The sequence below is a fragment of the Salvia hispanica genome, chromosome 1 (assembly GCF_029641045.1).
Source record: "Salvia hispanica isolate PSC_SH4W2 chromosome 1, Shi_PSC_v1, whole genome shotgun sequence".
Lineage (NCBI taxonomy): Eukaryota > Viridiplantae > Streptophyta > Magnoliopsida > Lamiales > Lamiaceae > Salvia > Salvia hispanica.
In genome coordinates, this window is record NC_142692.1 from 19625186 (window position 1) to 19646989 (window position 21804).

Sequence of the window (21804 nt, forward strand, 5' to 3'; positions counted from 1 at the left end):
TTTAAACAATAAATCATGGCCACTCACATATGGATTTGACGTTTGATAATTGGTCTATATTTTGGTACTTAGGCCCTTCATTGTTTTCTAAAAATTCAGTGATTTAATCCTGATCAGAGAATTGAGACCTATATTTCAAAATTTCTTATCCCACTCAGAGTTCAACTTGTATAAATAGACCACATTAAATCATACTCCCTCTGTCCGCGAATAGGAATCTCATTTTTTTCATTTTAGTTCGTTCGCGAATAGGAGTCCCAGTTCACTTTTACCAAAAATGGTAATAGGGTCCCATTTTTTACTAACTCATTTCACTCACATTTCATTTAAAACTAGTATATACAAGTGAGACACTTATTCTACTAACTTTTTTCCATCCACTTTTCTTAACATTTCTTAAAACCCGTATCACCCATGAGACTCCTAATAGCGAACGTAGTATATTTTATGATTTAAGTAATAAGAAAAGAGGATAAAAAAATAAAAAATTCCTATTCTGAAAAAATTCGCCTCGATCTGTGACTAGTTCCTACTTATGTTCTACATGTAAATAGAAACCACATTAAGATTTCCCGCGCTCTATTTTCATTAAAGGCAATCGTCAAGAAATGAAAAAAAGTAGAAATCCCCATTTCTCCTGAAACCTAATCAGAAAAAAAAAACAATCTCACCATTCACCTGCTCATAGAAATTCATGGCAGCAAAAGTGTTTAGTGGAGCGAATGTATGCCTCTCTCGGAGTCTGGTTCCGCCGGAGCTCTTCGACGCGCTGCACGACGCCTTAAAGTTCAACGGCGCCCAGGTTTTCCTCAGCTGCGACCCCTCGCGCAATGGACCCGCCGACTATCACGTCATCGCCTCGGCAGAGCATGTCCGTAACTTTATCTGCTCTAGCTTGTAAAGTGGCTTAATTCTGGAAATTAATTGACTTAATTCTTTCTGATTTTGCAGGAGAAGTTTGAGTATCTTCGATCGAAGGACTGTAAATTGCTCGGTATGTTTGTAAAATTATTGATACAAATTTTAAATGACTTTTCGAGCTTAGCGACATGAATATATGTATGGAGTCCACCTCAATCGAGACTAAGATATTATATGAAGAATTTGTTTCCATTTGTTAAAATAAGGTGTTTTGGGGTAACGTTGTGTATTAGAGCTAAGCATTAGCTTCAACTGAACAAGCTCAACCTTGAAAAAAAGAAGAAAGGCGGTATGCCGAAGAACTTTTGAACAAGTGATGCACCTTTGTACTTTTTTCCTAGAATTAAGATAGGATGTCGATCTTGGGCTATAGTGTCATTAATCATTATAGGACCCATCATTAAGGTTCCACTTCTCCTTATCATGGGTGCGGTTAGCTCTAACTCTATGGATTAATTACAAATATGATATAACAAGTTTAGTTGTAAGCATAATTAGGAAGCGATTATTGTCAGAAAAGTGGTGAACATCTTCTTCTTTTGGTGCCATATATGTAATGCCTTAAAAAAGAAAAAATATAGTACTATATGTTCTGAAGCCTTCTTCTCCTTATGGAAATAGAAACTCACAGTAGGTCATGCAAAAAACTGCTTTTTTTTGGGTTTTTTTGTATTCACTTGAAAATATTTAGATAGATTGCATACAAAATTTACTGCTTTCTTATTAGCTGTGTGATCTACGAGAAGATACAATGCATGCCTTGTTATTCTTCAAAATGGTTTATTAGTGAATCTCGTGAAATAGGTTGAATTTGGACTCAGAAATCAGAATAACTAGTGTTTTTATAATTTCTAGTTTGTTCTCTGGAATAATGTTTAACCTTGTTAATTTTCAGTGTTTTGATTTTTAGCTAGAATTTGGTTGTCCCAGGTCCTCAATGTGTGTTGTTCTGTGCAAAAGAGCGTAGAAAGCTACCTAATCATGGATATACTTGCTGCTTTGCACTGGATGGTGTAAATATAGTTACATCTGGTTTTGATAAGGATGTAAAGGTAAAATGCCACTTACCTACTACAAATGCTGTCAAATTATATAAGGCTTATAAAAATCCATCTTTTATTCTTGATTAAGCATAAACTAAACAGGATGTATGTCACAATTAATTGTATATTACAAGTTACAATAGTGTTTTTTTGACAAATCTTGATAAATCTATGGTTCATGAGTGCTTAGAATTTATAGGGGTTATGCTCTCCTTGTAAACGTACATCTCATGCTTAGCATACCAAGCTACATTACCCCTCTAAATAACTTATGTTTCACAGATGTTCAGCAATATTAATTTTATTTAATAGGTACTCCATCCGGGCACCAAAAAATTCCACATTGTGGACAACATATGTTTTTAATTAAATGGTTGGTAGTGTGTGAATTGTGAAAGGAGTAAGAGTTCTATGTTAATTGGGTGGGGAATTGTGAAAATCCCACTATTATGGATGAAGTGAAAAAATTTTCATAGAGGAACCAACAAATAAATTGTGGCAAAAATTCAACCTTTTTCAGGAACATGGGAATTATAAGTAAGTGTCAATAACTCACCCTTTTGATTCACTACGAAGCTATTTTGTGGAAATGTTTCAGAACTTCACTTGCATGCGCCGTAAACACTTTATAGGTTTGTGTTGGGCTTTGGGAAAGTAAAGCCTATCACACAAGCATTTTCCCATTTCTACTGTACACTGAAGTCAGGATTTTTATATGCCTATACAAATATGTGTTCATGCCCATTTGAGAATTTGATATATTTGCATTTCAAGATAGTAGATCTCATCCATGCATTAGTGGATCTCTTCTACTGGTTATTAATGCCATGAACACCATGAAATCTTTTTTATTTTATGTATCAGTGTTCTCATATTCATCAAGGGCATTTGTAACTTGCCACCTAAATTGTTATCCTGCTATATAGTACTTTCTATCTCCGTTTCAGATATGCTACAAATAATGATTGTTAGTTTATCTAACTGACTTGTAGGCTAATATTGGAAAGAAGGTCACTGCTATGGGAGGACAACTAACAAAAAAAGCATCATCAGATGTCAGTTTCGTAATTGTGAAGGATGTCCTTGTCCAAAAATACAAGGTTTATTTTTATTGTTTATTTTTCTAGTCTTGGAACTTTTTGTAAATATTTTAGTAACTTGTATATGAGGCTAGGATTATGACTAATTGAGTATAGCTAATTAACATCTTATAAGTGTGATTCATTGTTGTGCGGAAGTATAATTAATTGGCTTGCTGAGTTATGATTCATTGATGTGTCGGAATATGATTTCATTATTAGGCTGGAGCATGATTCAGTGTTGTGTGGAACTATAATTCATTGTTGTGCTGATATATAACTCATTGTTGCACTGAATTATGTTTCGAATTGATGGTGGCACTGATTCGTTAAAATAATTATATTGATAATAATAAGTTAATTTATCCTGATTTACTCAATCCTAGTCATCTAAAGGCCGAGCCCGAGATTTGATATTAGTTATGATATAAGATGTTGTCTCACCCTAATGCAACCATATATATATATGTGTGTGTGTGTGTGTCTATATATATAGATGTTAGATGTGTGATCAATTGCTATCTCCTCTTAAATTGCTAACTTGCTAATCATCAATGCAGTATATTAAAAATGTCAACCCGACGACATTAATATGTCAACACAAATTCAGTTGACATACTTATGACTTTGGGTTGGCGTCAACATTTAAATCTCAGAACAAAGACATAAGTATGTCATTTAAATTTGTTTTGACATGTTAATGTCGTCATGTTGACATTTTTAATATACTGTGGTTATGAGTTAGCAAGTTAGCAATTTAAGAAAAGTTAGCAATGGATCGCACCCCATATATATATATATAGGGATGTATTCAAATACTTTTCATATCTTTTGTCCTTTTTCCTTCTTAATCCTAGCCCCACGATTTTGTCATCTGACGGTTAGATTAATGCCACGTGTCATTTAATAATGCACAGCGGCTAATAATGCAACATTATAGACTAATAATGCACATTTTCATTCTAATAATGCACAGCGGCTAATAATGCAACATTATAGACTAATAATGCATCATTATAGACTAATAATGCATTGATCACAACCATCCAATTCAAGGATCCAAGGGCCGAGATTAAGAAGGAAATAGGACACTTAGGGTGCAAAGGAGCCTAACGCACCCCTATATATATATACATATGTTTAGGGTTTAGATTGGTTTACACTATTATGAAACATAATGTGGTGGGCTAAAACGTAATGAGCTTGCGCTTGGGCTAGAACGTATTCCACCGACAATATTAGGGCACCCCCGCCACTCCTTGAATCTTGATCGCCCAACCACCTTGGGGCGATTCTAGCCCCGGGACGTGCTTTGGACAATATTGCTAGGGAGGTGCATTCATCTCGAATCCGCCGTAGATATTTCATATTTGGGATCAAAGAGCTGAAAATGATTTTCATTTCTCTCATACATTTGTCATTCTCATCCGATCCTCTTCCTACACAGGACACACTCACACACACACACACATCTATAGTACCTCTGTCCATGAAAAATACTTATGTTTTTTTCATTTGGGGCCATCCACCGAAATTAGTCTAAGTTTCTCTGTAATAAGTTGGGACCCATTTTCCACTAATAACATTTCATCCACTCTCTACCTCTCTCTTACCTAGCCAATTTTTCATTACTGCCCGTGTTGTCAACTACCAAGACTATTTTTCATTGAGTTATAAATTCATCATTTTTAACAACGAATTCATCATTTTTGCAGCATATTATATCTAAACAAATTACACTTCTAACTTTTTATCATGGGTTTGAGCCCCATTAGAAATAAATTATTAAATGGATTAGTTTGGGTGGAACTGTTTACCCGGATTGAAATTCAGTTGAGCAATTATATGTTTTGCACTTGATGTCAGTTTCTGTTACCACCGTCCCAAGAACAGGGAGGAACACATAAAGACAGGGGGGAGAGAGAGAAATAAGAAAAGGAAATCAAAACAGAGAGTGAGAGGAATAAGAAAAAGAAAATCCAAACAGAGAGTGAAGAAAATATCCACATGATGATTTGATTGATTGTCTCCTAACTTGTTCTGTTTCTTTTTCTCCTTGCAACATTTTTGCAGTGGGCTCTAACCCAAGTGAAAAAACCAATAGTCACAACAGAATGGCTGGACCAATGTTGGAAAGAACACCGTGTAGTTCCTCATGAACCTTACAGGGTTCCTCCTTTTTCTGGACTGACGATATGTGTTAGCGGAATTCCTGCAGGTTGGAAATTTGTTTCCTTTTCTTCTGTAACTACAAAAAAAGTGACAAGGCTTTTATTTGATTCTTTTAGATGAACGTAAGGAAATGGAGAAGCTTATCGTACAAAACGGTGGGATATATTCTGCTGAGCTTACAAAGAGATGCTCTCATTTGATATGCGATATATCCTGTTTTGTGGTTTTAATTCTTTTGAATATCAACTGGCCCTTGTTTGGTGTTTGCTTCTTTCTACAGTGTCCTTTGTGTCTAAAGCATAAAATCTTTTCTTTCTTTAGCTCATTTCTGAATGTATCTGTTGTTTGATTGAAAACTTTTTGCATGTGGATCTGTTACGGTCCACAATTTTATACTCCCTCCGTCCCACAAGAGTGTGCACTTTTGATTGGGCACGGATTTTAATGCAGAATTAATAAAGTAAGAGAGAGATAGAAAGAAAAAGTAATTAAAGGATTGTTTGTGGAGAATGGGTCCCACCGAGAGAAAAGAGTTTCCAAAATTAGAAAGTGCATACTCTTGTGGGACGGACTAAAAAGGAAAAGAGTGCATACTCTAGTGGGACGAAGGGAGTAATTCTTTAACTACAAATGGTTATCCATTTTTTTCTTTAATTTTTTGATGCTTTAGTTGTCATCAAGTGTGCAAATAGAGGAATGTTTTGTGATTGCTATTATCTATGCTACCCAGGGACTCTTGAACATTTATATTTACCTTACACCCAGCATATGATCTTCAATATTGGCGTCCTTAATTTTTCATAAGCTCCTGAAGGTGACAAGTATATGGTTGCAAAAAGATGGCGTATCATATACATAGTTAACAGGAAATGGTTTCATCAGTCTATTGCCAGAAGAGGTACAATCATGCATAGTTCATCGCCGCATTTCTGAATCGGTTTTCAGTGTTTAATCTGTCTACTGGAGTATCTTTCCAATGGATCCTGTCACTAATTTTGCATTCCTATCATTATTTTCTTGGGTTTTCACTTGGTCAAATGGATCTATAGCATGTCTTATGGAAGACTCCTTCCCAGTTCAACAATCATCTTCCGGTAGTACTGTAAAGACATTGGAGCATCACAGTCAAGGCAAAGGCACCAGAAATTCGCAGCCTATCTCATCATCTAACCCCTCTGTCTCAGAATCAGACACCAATCTTTCTGCTCAGGATATGGAACCTGATGTGGAGAATCTCCTGACAAACATCCTATGCACATCTTCTGAGGTTCCCCACATATCTAAAAGGGGAAATGATGTACCTACTGAAAAACAGAAAAATGTTCCTGATTTTACTCGATGTGTTGCTGATGATTCTGAAAGTGAGGATGGTGATCTATACTTGTCTGAGTGCAGAATTTTACTTTTAGGCTTCGAGGCTTCTGAATTGCGGAAGCTAGTCAGTATGGTTCGGCAGGGCGGGGGCTCTCGTTATATGTCCGTCAGGGAGAATTTGACTCACGTGGTAGTTGGAAATCCATCAGAAAAGTAAGATATTTAGGCATGTGGATGAACTGTCTTTTTCAGTATATAAGTTCTAGTTAACAAGTTTTCAACTCTATTCTGAAAATCATTGCAAAATATAGCTAAAAGTGTCTAAAATCTATATACTTGAAATGTTAACTGGAAATCGTGTCCTTTCATCTGCCATAAATGTGCTACTAAATTGTCAGATTGCGTGTCTGGTCAGTTTTTTTATCAACTTCGGAGTGAATCTTGTTCCCTTTTATGTAAAACCAATGTAATACCTTGCCCTTTTTGTACAATTAACTAAACTACAATAATATATTTTTCCTTTTCTCATAGCCAGTGGTTGTTTGCTCCAAACTTAGTCCTAAAGACTAAAATGTATTTGAGGTTTTGTACATCCAGGTAAAGGAGGAAGGTCCTATATTTTCGTTTTTATTGTCAGATTAAATTAATTATATTCAAATATATATACTAGAGTGATATGATTGCAGAAATCATTCATTTTTCATATCTTGGACTTTTTCGTGTGAGAAGGATGCAACTTTTTCTCAGCATCATTGTTCCATGCTAGGTGGATGGAAATGTAGAATTTCTCTGTTTGAGGATTACATGTAAATCTAGAACATGATGGGAGTGTGATAATAGACATGGAGCACTATCTTATGAGTTTTGGAAAGAGTAAGTTGATTGGTTTTGATATGTTATCGATGATTAGGTCATCTTTTTTGGATTGCAATGTTTAGATACATTACTGCTTGATCTGGACTACTAATCACCTGGATCTGAAGTTACCTGGTTTTTATTGACATACCAGTAATGGTTATCAATTAGAGATATTGCATGACTAATTCACTTCAAGAACGTGCAATCAGGCACTTGGTCACTCATTCTTGTTGTGGTAACGGTTGGTGCAGAGAAATTAAGGAAATAAGGAGCCTTGCAGCTTTTGGAGTTATTAGTATCGTCAAAACATCATGGCTTGAAGAATGCATCAAAAGAAAGAAAGAGGTCCCTGTCTCTCAGGGTCACATTGCTTACGATTTACTTCTTCAAAAAGGTCCCATCTTCTTTCTTAGCTGCCTGTTTAAATAAAAAATATGGTATTTTCTTCTTTCAGCAGGTCCGACATCCACCCTTGTTTACCCTATTCACAGATTCTGTAGTCTTTAATGGGACTACTGCAACTAGCTTAGCAAGTTTGAAAGTGGGGAATCCCTCTGCTCCTAAGCTTGCTGACAATAACATTGTTGAGAACAAGAATTCTCAATCAGACATAATATTTGGTAAGAGTACATGACATATTCATGACTATAAGAAACTCTCCAAACGCATTACTTTAAATTCTTCCACGTTTCAAGGTTTGAAAGAAGACAGTAAGGTGAAGGGGCAAAGCATATTGAACAATGGCATCAAACATTTGAAGTCTTCAACTGTATTTAGGGGGAAGCTCTTTCAGTTTTCAAGCACATTTCCTGAAGAACAAGTAAGCTGATTTGTTTATTGATTTAAATAATATAATTGGCCCTTATAACACCCTTTTCCCTGGTAGTACCACCTGCCGGATTTCTGAATTTAAAAGCTTGTTGTCAAAACTTTAATTTTAACATCATTTTGAGTTTGAATCTGAATGTAGTTCCTCCAGTTTACCAAGATTCTCGTCCCAAACACATTATTTAGATATAGGTTGAATTATTCAAAATAATCTAAACTATCGGCCCACCTTCTAAAATATCCATACTATCCTTAATATCCAAACAATACCTATACTTTAATTTTTCTTAATTTTATCTTATCTTATCTTAGATAGATATTGACTAACAAAACAGTTGTTCTTTTGTTGACTATACCAAATCAATTCGCTCAGCATCGACTTTGATATTAAAACAATGATTTTCTTTAAAAATGAATAAAACATAAATTCATTCGGTAAGCTTTTCTCTTTAACCAAATGCATTATTTTATATAAGAATCTTATAGACAAATAACCTATGGTTTTTGAGAAACTATGGACAAACAGCAGTTTCGATACGAACTCATCTTTGATTTTTCTTGGTAATCAAGTATATTTTCTCAACAGCACCTGCATAGTGTTCCCATGAACAGATATAAATACATGTATTGAAGGGTTATTCTAAAATTTTAGCCTAAACTTTGACCTGACAACTTTTTAGCCAGAATTTATGAATATATTCGATAGTTGTCTTCGTTGTTTGTTTACTTAATAAAACAAGTAAAAGATTTCTGGCCGGCCAACTAATATTGATGTGTATCGCTGAAAGCTGACTTGACATCATTAAGAAAAAAAATATATATAGATCAAAGATAAATACAAGCTATATTTGTAAATTAGTGCAAAAAAATCACCAACGGTCAAAGTTTGGGCTACAATTTAAGGATAACCCTGATTAGAATATAAGAGAGGTTGGCATAACTGCTGTCATGTTGATCTTCTTTGGAGAGAAACCAGTGTTGGTAGTTGAATATGGTGGTAAAAATTGAAAGTTGGGTTGTCGGCACAAAGAGAGATGGTTCCAGCGTGGTGAGACACAGTGGAAGTGGAGTTCACGATACAAGCGGTGCAGCGGACAGTGGTGGTAGGCTGATAGCTATTTGGTCAAGAGGTAGAAAAGGGGTGGGGAATGCTGGTGAGCAGAGAGAGCATAGTTGTCAGTGAGAAGCGGCATGGTGGATTTGAATGATGGTAGATAGTGTAATTCTCTTCAAATGGTGAACAATATAATGGTTTAGGTAGGTCGGGAATAAAAAACTTATTTGCCAAAATGTGAAGGAAAACCATAGCCGCTGGGTTTGGGAGGCTAGGGAGGATGAAGAAATTTTGTGTATTACTAGTTTCTTTCAAGATTTTCTTTAAATATCTATTTCAGATGCCAAATGGACTGGTTTGATCTAGTCAGTCAAAGACTAATGTGATTCTGTTAGCCAATAGTTAACAGATGTCAGATTAGGATAAGAAATAAATACTGCTGTATATATGGATATTTTGATATTATATCATCTTTTCGAAGGCAGGCCAATAATTTGTAGTATTAAACACCTTTTCCTAGAAGCCTAGAATATGATAGAGACTTCGCAGTTTATAATTAGATTACTTGCTCAAATCCTTTGGTTGGATTAGTACAGTAACAAATTTATTTTCTGTAAATTTCAATTTTGTGAAACGTATACTCCAATTTAATTAATTTTGGAGTAAAACAAATTATGGAAGAGCTTCCTAAGTAGTATTTAGCAGTAGGGGTGCCAATTTATGGCAATGAAGTCATATGACTCATATTTTAGCTTTTTCCTTGATCTTTTAGAGCCACCTAATTGTGTAAGGGGTGGAGTATTGAGTGCAGAATCACAAAAAGGGATCAGGTGAATATAGTATGGAGTCAAAAATCAAACTGCATCATGTTTTTATAATGGTATTTGTCCACTGAATATATATTGGAACTATGATATCAGTTCACCTGCAAGTGGAAGCAAACAGAATGGAACCAATTCTATTGGTGTGAATTAAACTGTAGCAGTTGGTGTAACCCTATGCTATAGGAAATGTGAAATGTTACTTATAAAGCTTTACTTGTCTACATGCGTTTCCTGCTATTTGTTATTCTCTTTTAGTTATTCTTTTACATTTTACTGTATCAACCAAAGTTTGTTATTTGATGTTTGACTTCATGGTTTTCCCTCCAGAGACCTGAAATAGTGATGTGGGTTACTGAAAATGGTGGCAAGGTTGTTCCAGATCAAAACAGAAAAACTGTGCACTTTATTGTTGAGCGCCATGGTGTAGTTTCCTCTCTGACACATGCATCCTTGACTTCTTATATTACCCCTCATTGGATTTATTCTTGTAAAGAGGTACTAATCTTACACTTGCATCTTGAGAAAGTAACCTGCTTACTGGGAATTAAAATGCAATCATTTTGGTAAAAACCTTCAAAGTCCTGCTGAGTTTGTTCACACTGTTAATTGATACTGCAACCTATTATCTGTCTCGGTTTATAGGATAATATCTTTAGAACCTTATATGTTCTCTCTTGCATTCTTTAACACCAATCTCTCAGAAAATAGTATCATACTGGCATGTCTTAAATACATTTGCAAATCTGGGATGTAAAAATACTAATGTATTTGGAACTCTTTAATTGAAGGAGGGATGTTTGCTGGATATTGGCAGTCACATTCTCTATTCTCCACTACAATGCAAAATACCATTACCTGGATTTGAAGCATATCGCCTCTGTGTTTCGGGGTATGACATGAAAGAAAAACAGCTGTTGAGAAATTTGTGCTTTATTCTGGGGGTGAAGTACGCAGAGAATCTTACAAAGAAAGTGACTCATTTATTAAGTAAATTTGCTCAAGGTGATAAGTATCAGGCTGCTTGTAGATGGGGAATGAGTGTAGTTACAGCTGACTGGATATATGAATGCGCTAAGCAGGTTGTTGTAACATCTTTGTTTCCTTTGTCCTCAATCTGTTTTCTGCTACGCATGATACTTTTCTAACTCAGTTACTGTTCATAATGAGACAGAATAAAGTTGTTGATGTGAAACAGTTTCTCCCTAGAGAGCTTACTTCTCAAGACAGGCAAGCAGGAACTTATTTTATGAGCCAATATCCTGCTCACTCTGATAGGATTACATCTGCAGATGATGTCTCTCAACACCCTAGTCAGCCACATGATTTGGGAAATGTGCATACCATTGATTCCTCGGTTATGTCAAGAGATGAGGAACTTTATTCTAGTAGTAATAAGAGGGCGAAATTATTAGGAAGTCATAGTGAAAAGCATTCTTCTTCTTGTTTCACTGTCGACAATTTTGTCAGTAGGATGAATTATGCGGATAACAATACTGAAAATAATAGAGTTCCATCTGTAGTTCCTGATGTTGCTACAGTTATAGAGGATTTGTTGTTGCAAACAAGCAAGGTAAATTTATGATCCCTCATTTTCTTATGAAAAAGGTGATATGTTTGCCCTTGTTCTGAATGGTGTGTTTCTGATTAGATTCAGGATCTGAAGTCACAGGAGACAAGTAGTAGTCATGAAACTGTATCCTTGTAATTCTTTCAAATGCAAACTTTTATAAATACAAAAATTGCCTGAAAGTTGTCCTTGACTACGAGCAGTTTTTGTCTTCTACTTCTACAATGCTTGGTCAAAGGCATGCTGCTTCCCCTTCTGAACTAGTTCCACAAAAGCAATGGATCAATAGGTAACTTGCTCTTGCTCAACTATGGACCTTGTGTTTCTCGTCTCATTCAAATCACAAATTGCAAGTTTACAATATCTCTGTTGACTAAATGCCTTTGCTGCTCAATTGTCTTTCATTATATCATGCATTAAGGAGAGCTAAGTAAGATGAACAAGGAATTGGTCAAGTTTCTCATTGGTCTTTCAGATGTTGTGGATTTCTCCCCCTTATATTCTTGAAGAATTCTGAGAATGGCTTCATTGACTTGGATTGAATATGCATGATATAGAATACTTCATTTACATTTCTTATTTTCATTAAAAGATTTGCTACCATCTCAATTTTCAAAATGTGTGGCCACTGTTTTCTACATGAATGCAACAATCTTTTCCTCTCAGTATGATCTCCTAACTGCTTACTTCCGTAGTTGGAACTGCTAATGATTTTGGATTGATGGAATGAAGAAAAACGAATTGGAATTGAAAAAAGAAAGTGACAAACCCTAACCAACGAAAGGGATGAACCATAAAGGGACGAACCCTAACCATTAAAGGGGATGACCCTAACCAATCCGGCAAGGCGACAACAATCACCTCACTTGCCGGTTTATGACTCCATAAGTCAAGACATCCTCTCAAACCTCAAGGAGATATTTATAGAGTCTAACAGAGACTCCTACTCCTAAATAAACGTATTATAGATCTGGCTCAATTCACTCAACAACGATGAGAAGAGATAGACATTAAAACAAAGTAAAGATAAGCATGGATAATATCCAGTGGACTCCCTAACCACTGCATTTCCTACTCGATCTCCCCTCTTTCGTAATCTGCCACAGTTCTTCGTCCTTATGTATACATGACCTATAATGATATCTTTCAACTAACCTTGTCCACTCTGATAAACTGTGGTTTTATGCTTTATTTTATCTCTATCTTAAAATTGCACAAATAGTAACTAATACCACTTACATTAATCTGACTAGGTTTCAGTTTGTATTGCTCCCTCTGTTAATGTTTACCTACAGTGTGCAACAATTACTATAAAAGGTGTCCACCATATAATCCTGCAACTTTCCTTTTTTGGTAAAAACTCACACTCCCTCATAGTTTACCCTCACATACAAAAGAACCTAGGCATAACCCGCTAGAAATCACTGATGTGACAACTATTTACCCCTGCGGTGACATTTTCTCCATGACAAAAACATCTACCTAATATTTTATTAATACTCGTGAGTCGTGCCACAAAGAATGTTGCACACTCTTGTAGTCTTGTGGACGGAGGGAGTATATATTACTCATGCATCAATCATGTCCTATTCCAGCCTTTTAATGGACTTTATACTATGTGGCATGTAGCTGCCAAAGCTTCAACTTGCCACATTTTGCCAATCAAATACCAAGTCTAGAGAATTCTCATCACAATCTTAATTATATGAAATATTTAAAAAATTGAAAGATGACCAATGTGCTAAAGCAGTTAGGAGATTAACTACAAAATTATGGTCTAAATTAACATTGTATTTCAAAATCTACCACAAAAAATATATTCAATGCTGAAGTTTAACAATTAACACAGTAATATTCAATTCATATTACAAACATGAATACATATACTGTTTAAACTTGTCTGGTTTGTGTTAGTTGAAAGGTGTAGGCTTGCATGGTAATCTATGGCCGGACCAGGGCGTTTGTGGGCCTACTGGTACCTAAGTGAGACACTCACTGGTCACTGCCTATTTTAGATCCCCTCTGAAAAAATGTGTCATACATTTATGTATCTATTTGGTTTATCCCTTTTAATTGGTCAAATCTCAATTAAATTGGTCAATTCTCTTTGATCCAGGTCAGATGAAAGGGATGATAATCCCTCTGATGACAAAGTACCAAGGGGATTTTATGATGGTTTTAGTGAAACACAGAGTGATTCTCAGGTAATCTCTGGTTTCTCTCCCCAACTGGAACTGGCCTCCCTTTTTTTGTAATTGGCTTGTGCAATCTTTGACTTTGGGGAAAATCAGGGTTGACAATGTTTGCTGTTTGCTGATTGCTGAAAATATATACCTGCAGGTGGTTGGTTATGAAGAAGATCTATCTGGTAGGCAAATGATTATTGATAGAGTGAGAACGAGGAGTAGCATGCCCGGTTCATAGTGTACGTGTGTGTGTATCGCCGTGCGCAAATTGATAGAACCAGCACCAGCACAAGCACCGGCACAATTCGATTTGTATTCATGTACTATTCAAATATCCAAGTCTATATTTGACTAATTTTTGAATGTTAATATTGATTTGTGTGAAATTATTAGATCGATTTGTTTTTTTGGAGTGTATTCTAAACAAATGTGTAAAAAGATTTATTTTTTGGCTCTTCCAAGCTAGCAACGTAGTTGTGCTCCAAACGCAGGAAAAGGTGAATGAAACGCTGCTAAGCAAATCTTGTTCTTGTTTTTTTAAAAAAAAAATAAAATAAAATTCAAAAGTAGATTAATGATCAATTAAAATGCGTGTAAATTCTAGTAAATAATTGTTTCGTTTAATATTTCTATTTTATTTTGGAAACACTTTCTTTTTAAAAAAAATATTTTATTTCTATAACTTATTTATTCATTAAATACTAAAATCTATTTTGTCCTAAAGAATGATCTCCAGTTGAGTAAAATTTGTTATCTTCATCAAATTACGAAACATGACGAGCAAAATTTCCATCATAGCTTATCAAATAGTTGGAAATTTAGTCTACCTCGGCTCGACTATAGAGACAAAATGTAGCCAACGAATAGGCACCCCTTCAGGCTTCAATAGCCTAGAGCAAAAGATTTTCATTTTGAGCACAGTTGGGGCTATATTGGAGAAAGTGGCAAGATTCCTCGTTGATTTTTTTTAAAAAAATACATCCTAAAATTATGTGTTTGAACAATTGAACAGTCTGAATCACCGTAGAAAGGCGAGACATTATACTCCCTTCATCCCATGAAAATAAGGACTTCAAGAAACAATACAGTTTTTAATATGCAAAATTGGTAAAGTATAAGAAAGATAAAAAGAAAAAGTGATTGAAATATTTTTAGTAGAAAATATGACTGGCCTTATAAGAGAAAATTCTTGCCAAAAGTAGGTGACTAATTTTGTAGACACCACAAAATGGAAAAAGGAAGATTATTTTTATGGACGGAGGGAGTACTTATGAACTAGTAAAAGATTTAAACTGGCCAAGTCAGGTTTATTTATGCACATTGCAGTTATTTCTCATCATCCAACATTTTCCATAAAAAACGTACATCATCTCTGCCTCTCCACCATTCTCAACACGAACCAAGCCATTCCCGATATCAATAATACCTCCATGGCACCAAAACATTCTTAAATCATCTGTAGCTGAAGTAACTGGCATCGTCTCTCAAGAGTGGACGTTGGCAGCATATCTGAGGTTCACCCGTTTACTCATCTCTGAAGATGGCAAGGAGACTGATTTAGATGAGCATCTCTTTTAAGCAACAAACATTCTCCTCCAATAGTTGAGAGTAAGAGCTCCCATTTCTTCTATAATTGCTTGTAGAAGAGAACATAAGCCTGTTCATGCAAAACTTTGCTCGTGCTGATGGTAGTAAGGGATGCATCATCAAAACGCAGCCACAGGCCACTGGGGTAACGGACATCAGCAGTATAATGGCCTTTAGATGCTTCCCTCCCATGATGTGTTACTGTGGCAACAAGTTCATATCTCCGACCCTGTATATATACAAGTGATATGATAACTCTCCTTTTTCAAATTGCCTTTTCTTGCATTCGGTTAAGTAGACATGCTACCGAAAAAGAAAATAAAAGGTTGCACAATTATCACCTCCTAAAATAGAACTTTTGGAAATTTTGTCCAATGATAACAAAAAGTTTAGCATGCAGATGGAAAAATATACTCCCTCTGTCCAATAAAAATAGTGCGCTTTTCATTTTCATCGGTCCTACAAAAATATGGACATTTCCATTTGTGGAAAGTAAGTTGTCACCAACTCTACCCATATACATCAACTTATACCATAATGGCCCACCATTACAACTCATTAAACACTGATAATAATGCAAGTCTCTCTATCCACTAACACTACCTTAACTACCCTTCTCATCTGTGCATTAATTCTCGTGCCATTTCGGTTGCCCATATTTTTATGGATCAGAGAGAGTACTATTATTAAAAGAAAATATTCCCTCCGTCCAAGGTAATTGAGTCTTTTTTTTTGGCACTCGTTTTGCAAAAATGATAGGAGTGATAAATAGTTGAAGTGGAGAGAATGTAGTGTACGAGAGAGAATATTGTAGAGAATAGTCTTCTCTACATTATTCCCTCTCTTACTTTACTCTCTCTCACCGCTTTAACTATTTAATAGTATCATTTTTGCAAAACGGGTGCTTAAAAGAAACGACCCAACTACCTTGGGACGGGGAGGGAGTATCTGTCACTATGTTTAATAGTTAAATTTTTTCCCATTAAAATATCTCCTTCACATAAGATTTACGAACAGTAATCATCAAGATTCAAGACAGAAGATCCCTAAAATGTCTTTGGTAATACACTTAATACCTCAAGGATGGAAAGCCATATTCAGACATTTTGAATTCAATAATCAAGATTTGGCAGCACACATTTCCTTATTTCAATTGGATGTTCACAATTAATCATTAACAGGAAGCCTGTGAAGGATTCAGAGAAATGGTACCTCCACATTAGAGGAGACAAGCAGATCACGGCTCAATGCAAGGTCAAGAGGGATATGTACAGGCTTGTGCACTTTAGTGCTACCATAGCTGCCATAGCTAAAACGCTTCAGGTGTAGGATCATAATCTTCGGAAGTGTTTTTATGTTGATAAACTTCCTGGCAGCAACAACCCCGACCTGAGATTTCATGATATGTTGTCACCATGAATAAATATTCCCATAATAAAGGCACATGTATGTGTACATAAAGCAACAGGAATGCTTTGTTGCTAAAACCAATCAAATAAAGTAAAGATAAACAATATAACTTGAGGTAGATGATTATAGTACTACCTCCATTCCCTCATAGCTGAGTAACTTCTTTTTTGCACTCCTTTTGGGAAAATCATAATAAAGAGTTAAACTGGAGAAAGAGTAAAGTAAGAGAGAGAATAATATATAGAAGACTTTTCTCTATATTATTCTACTTTTTCTCCACTTTAACTATTTATTATGATTTTCCTAAAATGAGTGCAAAAAAGAAGCCTATGAATGGGTATATATATACAGTGCAACTCAGCTATGAGGGAACGGATGGAGTATATATACAGTGCAACTCAAAGAAGCCCTAACACTAGAGATTTTAAAGACAACATAGCATAGCATAAACTACAATAGTAACAATACACATGGAAACTGAATGTTTTCAACAAGAACTCTTCAAAACAAAAGCGGACACTCAATAAGATAATCCTGGAAGGAACACATTAAATCTGCGAAAAAGAAAATAAAAAAGTAAATAAAAGCATATCATCAGGTTAATAAGATGTAACAAGTCAATTTACTTTTCCTGCTGTTGCTGCTCGGTACTCATCAAGTGTCTTTGGGGTAGAAAATAAACGAAGAGCGTCTTCAATAGTTCGAATAACTTCACCAGAGATATCTAGATGGAGTAGAAGAAATGGCTCGACTGTGACAGAAGCCTTGTTGCCTGTCCATAATATTCTCAATTAGAGTGCTTAAAACTATAAACAAAGATATTTGGATTGCTTATTCAACTATGCAAAACCAATACAGCACCCACAAACACACAAAACATGGACATCCTAACTTCTGTTACTCCATTAGCCGTGCAAGTTGCGATCTTGTGCTTTTAATGAATTCATAAAATAGAATGGGGGTAAAAGAAGTAAACTGTGGTATGAAATACTATGCAGCTATACATACTAGTATGTGTATCAGTAGACATCAGTCATTTGCATTCGTAAGCTAAAGTACCACTACAACATGGACAAATCTGCACATCTAGTCTTTCTATGATGGTGAACTAAAACACGCTACCTGTGACTAATATGCTTCACTGGTCTGGCTCTCCAACTTGATTTTAACATTATAACGAATCAAGCCACACAAGCAAGTTCCTTGCTTTTAAACAAGATTGATCAGTATCTCATTCTTCTCATTTCACATGCTCCAACATTCACACAAACAAGACAGCAGATTTCAGATTCTACATAAACACTGATACTTTTAAGCTGCATCATTTGGAAAGTAAATGACCTAACCAATATGTAAAAATAGACATACTTTGGTGCATGCTACTCTTCATACTTTATTCTCTCTAGTCTCTCCTACTTTATTCTATCTCGTAAACAACAAATTAAAATCTCATGCCGAAAAGAAAAGTTTCGCTTTGAATGGGACGAAGGGGGTATTTATTACTCACGCACCTTTATACCAACGTCAACTCTCCTAAATACATGTGGCTAAAAGAAATAGACTATGAATATTGGGGCGGAGGGAGTAGTGCCTAAGAATTACACAACACATAGACAAGGATGAAAAATTCAGGACAAGATTCTTTAAATCAATTAAACACACCAATAGCAAATCAAACAATTAGAACAGTGTTTTGATCTCAGCAACCTGAGGCCACCAGGTGGCTCAAAACTACACCAATTAAGAGTTAAATAACATGCAGCCAAGTCTGAGGACCTTTCCTAGACTAACTAAATTTCAGGGTGCTTCATTGTGACAATTTTGTTCTGAGAAGTACATTCTTCCAGAGAAGCAATACTAACAACAATGTGAGGTGATTGCGGTCAATAATCAATATTCAGTTACATTACATCGCATCGTAATGAGCAAGGGCATACCTATGAAAGTGCAGAAAATCATCATGTAACTTACCTTTTGCCTTCACGGTACTCTGCAGCTCTCCACCAAAAATTGAGCTGAGCTCTGAAGGAAAGAAACTTTGTGTTCTTGTCACTGCAGATTTATTCTTTCGGCCAACTGTCTCCCACTCGTCATCTTCCGATGTGGAAATCAGAGTTGGATTCCTTTCATCCAAGTGGGACTTCCCTCCAAGCTTCAGCAATTCATCATGCATTTGATCCATAATAAAGCTCAAAAACTCTTGTGCATCCTCTTGCCTAAGAAGAAAATTAGGTACATTAAGTTATATAGAAGTAGAAGTAGAACTAGATGTAGAAGTAAAAACAGTCCCAGCTGCACAAAATAGCATATGACATTTCATCTATAACTTCCTAATGCAAGGATATAAACTTATAAATGAAACCAAATTTACTAGATGACTTTATCTACAAACTATAATCTATTTCATGAGGATAAGAATACTTCACTATGAATTTCTTTGTGGTAAAGTCTTGGCACACATGAGACACATCATAACATAAAAATCAACTCTGAAAGAAAAAATCCAAAATAGGAAATAATAGATGACTGAGATAGATAACCAGACCTAGGCCTGCATGAAGTACTACATGATACATCAGGGGTAAATTTTCTCAATACCACTTCAAACATTGTAGGGTTAAAAGGCCTGCCAGCTTCAATTTCAACGTTATCTTTCTTCTTAATATTGGTTCGACCAACCACGTCAAATTCACCAATGAACTCAGCAAATGCAGTTAATGTTGGATAGCCAACCTAAGAATAGGAATTAAAACTACTCAATGATTGAACTGTTGAAAACATCCACTTGCTACTGCGTTACTACAACATAAGATTTGACATTTTAAACAGCAAACCTTTGGAATGTTCCGCTTTCTCAGTCCCAGTAAAAGCTGAATAAATGGAGAACATGCCAAAAGTGCTTGCAATGTTGCATTCAGGAAACACAAATTCCCAGAGTTTATCAAGCCTCGAGGAGTTATACCCTGAGCATCTACAACAGGAGCATCTGTCTTCAGATGAGCCACCTTATCATGAGTTTTAACAGTAGCATCAGTCACAGTTCCATTCAACTTTATGCCTTCATCACAATGATTTTTTGGGATAGCTTTTCCATCCTTCTCGTCATTATCATCTAACACTTGTAAAGCTTGAAACTTACTGCCCTTCTGGTTGGTATATGGGGGTGTATCTCCAGCTCCAGTGGAAAAACCAACCTGTGTGTCACGTATATCACTCAAGCTACCAAACATCACTCCCGGATTTGGGAGATTGGCTGTCGTTTCTTTCCTTTTTTCAGGTTTATGGGGATTGGAAGGTTTAGTCCTCAGCAGAGAACAGGTTTCATCCTCAGAAAAGGATCCAAAAAGCAACATCTGCACAAGAAAGTAGTACATACAGAAAAGGCCAAAAAAAAAACCTAGGGTATTGGAGTTTTGCACACAAATTTCGAAAGTTGTTAGTAAATATTCCATCCGTCCCATTCAAAATGTCAAGCTTCCTTTATGTCCCACTTAATATCCACTTTCTATATTTGGAAATAAATCCCTCTCTCATTGTGATCCATAAAAAAACACCAATACTAATATCAGCTAGAATAAAGTGATTGCTAAAAAGGAATTATTAAAATATTCAACTACCTTCTGTCTCTCTACTTACTCCACCTAACACTTCATTCATCCTAAAATCTCGTTCCACTCAAGAATGTGGACATCTTGAGTGGGAAGGAAGGAGTACATTAACTTATAGCAGTGATTTTTCCACGATTTAAATTTCACCCAAATTGAATCTGACATATGGAATGTGGAATGTTGAACATCATGCAGCTCCTCAATTTCAAGTCCAAAACTTGCAAAGGCATTTCTATGTAAAAACAAGATGAAAAAAAGAGGCACATCCAGACATATTAGATCAATGGATAATAAATGAAGTAATGTTCACCTCTGTAATCAATTTGGGGGGAAACGGATCTTTCTAACAACACCCTATTCCATACCTAAAACACTAGTGAACCAACAAATAAAAATTTAAAATTTTCAACCATCAAATTAAGCAAACGCAGATTACAGTGAAGTTGAGTCTCTGGAATAAAATCAGACCTTAGAAGGATGACTCATGTTGGGAAGCAATTAATCCAGGAATCTAGCAAAAGTTGGGTAGAGATTCTGTGATGTGAAATAAATAAGAAAAAGTTTGGGATATCTGCTGAAAATAATCAAGAATTTATTTTGAGAGGTGAGAGGGGCGAGACCGAAAATTGAAGAAAACATGTGAGAGAAACCAGAGTTTGAACGTGGAGAAGAAGCATCGATCTTTAGGCTATGGAGACTGTGATTGGGGTTTTGGGTTTTGCCTTAATCCATCTCCAATCCATACTACAAATCTTTTTTTTTAATTCTCCAACTATACATTATATCAAAACCCATTTTTTATTTTTAACATAGTAAAGATGAAAATTGGTCCTAAATATATTGCTAAAATATGAAATTGGTCCAAGATATTCACTTTCTAAAAATCAGCTCCATAACAAATAAAATTGTTGTCAATCTGGTCCTTCTTTTTATAGTACCGTCAACTTTTTACGATCCACCGTGAGTTAACGATTTTCTACCAGATTAGCCAATTTTGATTACTATAATTTTAAAAAAAAATTAATTTCTGAAATATTTGAAAATGCAAAATAAATACTCCCTCCGTCTCACAATAGATGTCACACTTTCCTTTTTGATTTATCCCATAAAAGATGTCACATTTCTTATTTTGAAAAAAGTTCTCTCTCATATTCATATAAATATACTATTTTCTCTCTCTATCTAACACACAAAACAACATCTCCTTAAATCCCGAGCCATTATCCAACTATGTCATCTATTATGGGACGGAGGGAGTACTTTTTTGATATCATTGTCGATACTGGCCTTGAATTGAATTGTAAAATTTTCAAGACCTATTTGATCTTGTTTATGAATATGATGGACTGGTTT

The 21804-nt window shown here is 35.5% G+C and overlaps 2 protein-coding genes across 7 annotated transcripts; one reads left to right on the forward strand and one right to left on the reverse strand.

The window, feature by feature from the left end:
* The first annotated feature begins 576 nt into the window (after positions 1-576).
* MEI1 (transcription coactivator) lies at positions 577-14300 on the forward strand. Of its 3 annotated transcripts, none has more exons than XM_089062823.1 (18): positions 577-871; positions 952-994; positions 1852-1973; positions 2957-3064; positions 5117-5261; positions 5332-5423; positions 6020-6113; positions 6265-6742; positions 7639-7781; positions 7879-8007; positions 8083-8207; positions 10421-10588; positions 10882-11172; positions 11265-11663; positions 11748-11786; positions 11864-11949; positions 13777-13864; positions 14001-14300. In XM_089062823.1, exons 1-18 carry the CDS (start codon positions 695-697, stop codon positions 14082-14084), a joined length of 2811 nt encoding a protein of 936 aa, XP_088918949.1. In that variant the 5' UTR covers positions 577-694; the 3' UTR covers positions 14085-14300. The 3 variants fall into 3 exon arrangements, with proteins under 3 accessions (XP_088918949.1, XP_088918948.1, XP_088918950.1); XM_089062822.1 differs by having other exon boundaries at positions 578-871; positions 11742-11786; XM_089062824.1 differs by lacking the exon at positions 1852-1973 and having other exon boundaries at positions 689-871; positions 11742-11786.
* An 832-nt stretch (positions 14301-15132) lies between these two features.
* On the reverse strand, positions 15133-21204 carry LOC148933401 (ubiquitin carboxyl-terminal hydrolase 24-like). Of its 4 annotated transcripts, XM_089062884.1 has the most exons (9): positions 21072-21134; positions 20920-20985; positions 20762-20824; positions 19678-20196; positions 19389-19576; positions 18815-19059; positions 17470-17615; positions 16646-16822; positions 15133-15662 (listed from the first exon to the last, which is right to left on the reverse strand). In XM_089062884.1, exons 4-9 carry the CDS (start codon positions 20194-20196, stop codon positions 15474-15476), a joined length of 1464 nt encoding a protein of 487 aa, XP_088919010.1. In that variant the 5' UTR covers positions 20762-20824; positions 20920-20985; positions 21072-21134; the 3' UTR covers positions 15133-15473. The 4 variants fall into 4 exon arrangements, with proteins under 4 accessions (XP_088919010.1, XP_088919008.1, XP_088919009.1 ...); XM_089062882.1 differs by lacking the exon at positions 20762-20824 and having other exon boundaries at positions 21072-21204; XM_089062883.1 differs by having other exon boundaries at positions 20920-21200.
* Between the last annotated feature and the right edge of the window lie 600 nt (positions 21205-21804).